This window comes from Atta colombica, unplaced genomic scaffold, assembly GCF_001594045.1.
Source record: "Atta colombica isolate Treedump-2 unplaced genomic scaffold, Acol1.0 scaffold151, whole genome shotgun sequence".
NCBI classification, from domain to species: Eukaryota; Metazoa; Arthropoda; class Insecta; order Hymenoptera; family Formicidae; genus Atta; species Atta colombica.
Window position 1 is genome coordinate 280,071 of NW_017259241.1, and position 7,550 is coordinate 287,620.

The 7,550-nt window shown below is 29.7% G+C and overlaps 1 protein-coding gene across 3 annotated transcripts in view; it reads left to right on the plus strand.

Annotated features, from left to right (window-relative positions):
- LOC108685358 (rho GTPase-activating protein 18) overlaps nucleotides 1-7,550 on the plus strand; it is a 42,190-nt gene that overhangs the window by 13,901 nt on the left and 20,739 nt on the right. For 2 of the 3 annotated variants that reach the window (XM_018190110.1, XM_018190112.1), the window contains exon 2: nucleotides 2,241-2,494. In XM_018190110.1, the coding sequence (XP_018045599.1) occupies nucleotides 2,353-2,494 (142 nt within the window). In that variant the 5' untranslated portion in view covers nucleotides 2,241-2,352. The remainder of the gene's footprint in view (nucleotides 1-2,240; nucleotides 2,495-7,550) is intronic. The other variant, XM_018190109.1, reaches the window with a different exon arrangement.

The following is a 7,550-nucleotide window of genomic DNA, read 5'->3' on the forward strand; positions in this document are numbered from 1 at the left end:
AATTAAATTAAATAATTTTTTTTAATTTTTTCTAAATTTATCATGAGATTTAAAAATATTTGTTATTTATATATAAATTTTTTGTGAATTTTTTTCAAGAAAATAGCATTTTTGAGCAATCACAAATTTTGTACATTATAATTTAATAAATAATTGAAGGGAAAAGTCATAGCTTTTTTAATAATTTGTTAAAAGGTAAAAATTTAAGTTCTTGTTTGTTTAATTTACAGTTTATAGCAGTGCTCACAAAGATCTGCACATTTCGGGTCGATTCCGCCGCGCGATCTCCACTATCACTCGAGGCTCATTATCAGCCGAGCCGCTCACTAACGCTCTGACTCAGGAGCATCTCTGTAGCTTAAACGTGCAGAGGTCGTACCTTATATAAAGACGGTGTTATATTAAAGAGAATGTTAACAATTAATCGTTAATCAAGAACTTAAAATAATAAAATTATATTCGCTTATAAAAGAAAACAGTTATTGCGATATAATGTCCTTGTTACTTAAGACTTTGTAAGATTTTGTATGGAATTTCCAGACTTCAATCTTCGCAAGTCTGTTATAGAAACTTCTCGATGTAAATTTATAACAATTATTAAATAGTTTCTGGTAAGCAAGAATTATTATGACAAAATGTATTCTTGAGACTCCACGGGTCCTTTCTATATAAAGATTATGCGTTTTACGGATTTCTTCCGTGTCCAAATCCATTCTTGGAATGCCAACGTTTCGTGAACCTTGCATTTCACTTCATCAAGGCGAGGAGCAGCCTGATACTGTATTAGGCACTGTACAATATCAGACTGCTTCTCGCCCTGGATGGATCTGGAAGAACCATGGACACGAAAGAAACTCACGAAATGCGTAATCTTTATATGTGTTAGAAAATTTAGTATTTGATTTTTTTAAGAAAATAAAAATTATTTTGCAAGAAAAATATTCTTTAATAACGTAAAGTACGATCTCCGCATGTTTAAGCTACTGAGACAGACACTCCTGAACCAGAGCGTCACATGAGCATCCGACGGCTCGGCTGCTAAGCCTCGAGCGATAGAGGAAGTCGCGCGCCGGAATCGACCCGAAATATGTAGATCTTTGCGATCATATTATGTATGATATAATAGAAATTCATAATTATTATTATGTCGCGACATAATTTTAATTTATTATGAATTATTATGTCGCAACATAATAAAATTAGACGAATTAAAATTATTACGACATAATAAAAATTCTATTATGTCGTGTTTTATTATATCTTGACATAATTTTAATTTATAGAAATATTATTAAGTTACAACATAATTTTAATTCATTATTAAAATTTTAATAATTTTTAATAAGTAATTTTTTTAAGACAATTATTGTATTTTTTAAGAATTTTTTCATTAGACTAAATTTCTTTTATGCTATTAAAAAGTAAAACGGCTTGCCATAGAAGTGGGGGTCACGTGTCGGAATTGACCCGAAATGTGCGATGTGTGAGATTTTTGCGAATATTGATTTATGGGATAAAAATTGTGCCTGTTTAAAATTTTTTAGTTTTGAAAAAATTGAAATTTTTGAAAATTTCTCTACAAAAAACTAGATCTTCGTACATCAAAAAAAATTTCTGTTATTTTGAATGTCAATGTTTTCTATCAGTAATCGCCTTTAGTGATTACTATTATTAAATTTTAATTGGATTTTTTGGTGGATTTTGAGTTTTTTAAGTGGGTTATTTTTAATAGATCCAACTCAATAAAATTCACCGGGTTTTATTGGATTAAAGTCCATTCGTCAAATCCTGAAATAAGTAAATAGTATAACATTTTTAAATTGTTTGATATGAAATAAGTTCAGTAGATGATGAATTGAAAAATTTATCTTAATCCATTTTTTTTATCTGCGAAATATTATTGAAGATTAATAAAAATTATAATTTCCATTTAATCTGTCCTTAAAATATCAGTTACCATATAATCATATTTTATATAATCATTTATAATAATATTTTTTCATACTATTTCTAATATTATTTATAATAGACTTAATGAAGATTTTTACATTTAGTGATAATAGAGATTCTTATATATTAGGGATAATAGACATTCTTATACTTTTCTATATCAAGCAAAGATACTGATGTTATCTCTTTGAATTATTTGAGTTTAAGCTAACAATAAGAAAGACATAATTGAAGCAATTGCATACCATAACATTTAAGTAAAACTTATGACATGATTAATATCTTTTTAGATAAGATATCTTTTGGAATAAGAGCACATTATTTAAAGCATTTCTAAATGTTTCCAAAGACTCTTTATTTGGTGATTATACATACCCAAAGGATACAAAAGAAAACGGAAACATGGATAGAGGACATGGTGCCACCTACATAGGAAGTGATAGCCACTTACTCGAATACTGGGAAGAATATCAGAAAATGATAGAAGAAACAAAAATGTTGGATGATTATTTAGATGAAGAATGTAGCTCCCGAAGTTATGATGGTATGTACTAGATAATTTAAGCTACATATATGGTGTCCTTAAGTTCTTGTATACGAAGTACTACTACTGATACTTTGTGCTAAAACAAACAACTTTTTCCTTTAATAAAATTGTGTGTGTCTGGCAAGTGAAGAGTAGACTTTGAAAATGCGTTTTTTTGCGTTAAAGATGACATAGTGTTCAATAATAAAAGATACATATTATAAGCTACTTTGAAATGTTCAAAAGCATTTTTTTCAAATCAATTTATATATACTGAAAAAAATCTAGACATTTGAAGTATGTTATGTTATTTAACTAGATACAAACAAAATTTGTTTAACATTATTAGAAATTGTTTAGCAATTTTGTTTAATATTTTACATCTTACTGATTGGGAAATTGTTATTTTCTGTAAAGATGATTTTTCCTTGTGGTCTTTCTTTCTCATTTTCTAAAATAATTTATAAATTTTGGACAAAACGCATTTTAAAACTGTTTGTCAAGTTATTTTTACAGAATAGCAAGTTAAAATTGTAAATGAATAAATATTCTTATTTCTGCGGCGTTCAGACCGACGCGTACTATTGTGTACCTAGTCTTTAACTAAATAATAATTATATTAATAATCATAAGTAATATCTTAAGATTCTAATGCAGCTCTATCATGATTAGTTTACAACGTCTTAAGACTGTACTTAAGATAGTTTTAAATAATAAGAATCAACTGTAAGTATTGACTTTTAACCTTATTACGCATTGTTAAATAGGAGAAATTTACAAAATAAATATTGTTTTCATTCTTTAAGTAATAAATAGATAAAAGAATTATCTGATTCCATAAAGCCACCTAAAAATAAAGACAAATAATAATATGATTTGCGAGCTGAGTTTTATTATTCTAAATATTGTAGCATATAATAGTTAAATAGTATACTACGCATGAAAGCGAGCACAGCAGAGCAGACAGCGCACTAGTCTGATATACTAGAGAAATCCTGGGTTTGGGATTCCTGGTAGAGAACCAAAAATTGTCATATCTTTTCTCGTATCTTCTCTCGAAAAGAAACGGTAACTTACCAAGAATATCTTTGCCAAGAACACTTCTCCAATAAAGTTTCGTCGTTCAGAATCGATATTAAGTTGTTTACTGAGTGCATAACTCTTAAGATTGATTTATTTTGTAAGAGCGATTAAAAATAAGATACAATATTCGAGCTAAAATATTTAAGAACTAATTTTCTCTTTATTTTTTTACAGTAAGAAATATAAAGGACTTGCTCAAAATTAAATATTAACTTTTAAAATGTTAATAATTATATACATAATTATTATATACATAATTGCATAAAATCAAGAGACACGGTAGTTGTCTCACGCCAAATGGACGCGCAGCGCGAGACTGCCCCAAGTCAGCAAGTTGCGAACATCCGAGATTATTTTAATAAAGGTTGGACCGATCGACTTCTGAATATAAGTTCAATCGACAGTTTAGGTTCGAATTATATAATAAGTTATTTTATGTCTTACGAATGCAAATATCGTGATGCAAAATCATGCGAAATATCAAATTTTAATGATACGTCATCGCCTCAAAAAATCTCCTTTTCATTTTTTCGACAGTAGATGGCACATTTATTGCGATTCTCATTTGCAGATTTATCTATGGTTTCTTAGCATTGTATATCAATAGTCAAATGAAACGAATAATTCGCAGAATAATTAATCAATAATAAATTTATCAATATTAGGTCGATAATTATTAATTCAACGCATTGCGTGGATAAATTAAATCAATAAGATTTGTAATATTGAGAATTAATTTTTTATTATAATTTCCTATTTAATAATATTAATAATGTAGCTGTAATAACATGTAATAACATGTTTCGAAAGCTATAGTCTATGGTATTTGCTGTCAAGGAAGAGTGTCTAGATGTTCGCTGACGAAGAACTAAATATAGTATCTAAAAATTTAGCTAGATGCAGATCTGAAAATAATTTTGTTGAACTGTCAAAATAATTATGTTGGAATTCAAATACGATGACTTGAATATTGCAAAAAATTTTGACATTTATTTTATGTCATTCTACATAATTATATTGATGATTCAACAGAATTATTTTTAGATCTAATATTTAAACAAATTTTTAGATTTTTCAGCAAAAATGATTTTTCTGTGTACATTGGCTGTGTTCAACAGAGAAAACTAATCAGTTAGCGTTTAATAATTTTTTAATATAATTGATTCCTACATTTAGATTTAGCGGAGATCTAAAAGCAAGAATCAGTCATATTAAAGAATTACTAAATCCTAACTAATTAGTTTTCTTTGCTGAACACAGCCATTAAATTTATTTTTTAACTTTGACTCAAATTTACTTTATTATTTATTAGATGCATACGAGTTTAGTAATACTGTTTACTAAACAATTCTATCACAAAAATAGATTGATTTAATAGTTTTTATGTAGTATTTATATAAATTTACGTTCTGATCTTTTAGTATTGATATCTATTGACTGAGCTATGTAGCAAGAACGAAAGATGATATTGAGAAGATCCATAAGTTAAGAAATCAGGTGCGGATATTCACGAAGGATATTCAATTCTTCATCGATCTTCTGGTAGATTATTAGGATTATCTATATGGATAATGCGGTCATCAAGCGATATCTCATCACGATATCTCATTGCGATATCCTATTAATATATTACAAAATGCATGATATAACAAATTTATCTTTTTTTATGTTATAATAACTAGAATACAAGAATACGCACCATTTATTTAATTTCATTATATATGATATATACAAGATGGGGCAGTCCATTTAGAATATTTCCGCTATTTTTAGAGATATGAAATAATATATTGATGTTATAGATGATTCAATTGGTGGAAAGGAAACACATAGTTGCTTTAAAAAAAATACATATACAAAAATATAATTTTTTAAATAAACAATTATGTAGTTTCTTTCTATCAATTGATTTATCTATTGATTATAATGTTTTGAAAAACTCTCGAGGTAAGTTATAAAAATATGCATGAGGATTTTATTTAAAAAACTCAAAGTGACCTTGTCCTAATAATGCCACCCAAGGTCAAATCATGATATTTTATATCCTCCTCGTCATAAAACTTTTGTCTGAAACATTTTTCCCTAAATACACCCTTTTCGAGTTATCAGTGTGGAAAGATTACAATGGCCCATCCTATATATTTGCATTATATTAGGTGTAGTAAAATGAAATCCATTATTTTTGCATGAAATTGAATGGAAAAATAATGGATTTCTTTTTACTACACCTAATATATGTTCTGTGACCATAGGCACAACTTCGTCGCTTTTCTGTGATCATAATTTGACAATGATTTTACTCTGATACTCTAAGTCGGTAGTTACTTATATATTGAGCATTCAAGTGTATCCATCTCTAAGTGTTTAAATATTCAACTTCCACAAATGCTTGAACAACTTTCACTTCATTTACTTTCTTCCATTTGAACACAAGAACGATACCTATTGATTATTATTAAAGATAGATTTGATGTGGTCATTTTTGGTCTCTTCGATCCACCTCATCTTATTATTGTTAGTGATTATTCGTGAATCATTAGCTTCCTCTGTAGGGAGTTGACTTTGTCTTAGTTTTAGAAGTGCTGGCTAAATTTTCCATCGAATTCCAAGACGAGTAATATCTCTGTAGCATCCCGATATCTTTTTATCTACTATCATTAGGGATTACTATCATTTAGGATCTCCTTGGAAACATTCTCGTATTCTCTCAACATTCTTATAAAATTCATTTTAGAGGATCGCAGCGTTATTGTCTTGATTGTTTGAAAAAGAAGAATCTTGAATATCGAATATATAGCCAGGTGTAACAATCAGCATAGATTTGAGTAAATGTTGCCTCTTATGAATACCAAATGATTGTCGGAGAGTACGAAAATTGCTAGGAATGTAGCTATAAGTACCGTTAATGTACACAATTACACGAGGAATATGTGGTACGAGATTGTATAATTTGTTGGCGAAATCAGTTACAATATAATGGGAGTACAAATAAGTTTCCGCCGTTTGCAAAAAACAGCGCCACTAATAAATAATTAAAATTGTTTGATGTAAAACGACATATCGTAAGATTGGACATCCGGCAACATCATAACCTTGAAATATTAGCGATTTTATATCAGCATCATATATTTTTTTTTGTACGAAAATGTCGAGTAAGCGTCGTTTTAAGTCGAATAAGCGTCATTTGCAGGAACTTTTGATTTACTTTTTTAATTTGAAGAAATCTGCAGCTGAGGTTCATCATTCATAGATTGCTTGTAAAAGCATATGGTGATGCTGCCTTAAATGAGAGACGTTGTCGTGAGTGGTTTCAAAAGTTTAAGAACGGTGAATTTGACGTCGAAGACAAAGAACGTAGCGGAAGGCCGAAAGTATACAAAGACGCGGAATTAGAAGCATTATTGGATGAAGATTCGTGTTAAACGCAAAAAGAACTTGCACTTACATTAGGAGTGACTCAACAAACAATTTCATATCGTTTGAAATCATTGGGAATGATTCAAAAGCAAGGGAATTGGATTCCATATGAAGCCGAGAATCGTTGAACACCGATTTTTCACATGTGAAATGCTGCTTGCCAGGCATAAATGAAAGGGTTTTTTGCATCGTATAGTCACTGGTGATGAAAAATGGATCCACTACGATAAAGAAGAGGAAATCATGAGGACCACCTGGCCATGCTTCAACATCGACAGCCAAGCCGAATATTCATGGAAAAAAACTCATGTTGTGTATTTGGTGGAATCAGCTTGGTGTCGTGTATTATGAGTTGCTCAAACCGAACGAGATCATTACTGGAGCTCTCTACCAAACACAATTGAGATTGAACCGAGCACTCAAGGAAAAACGCGTCCACTACTACTCCAGGCATGACAAAATTATTCTCCTGCATGATAATGCTCGACCACATGTTGCGGCGCCGGTCAAAACCTACTTAGAAACACTCAAATGGGAAGTTCTACTCCACCCGCCGTATTCTCCAGACATGCTC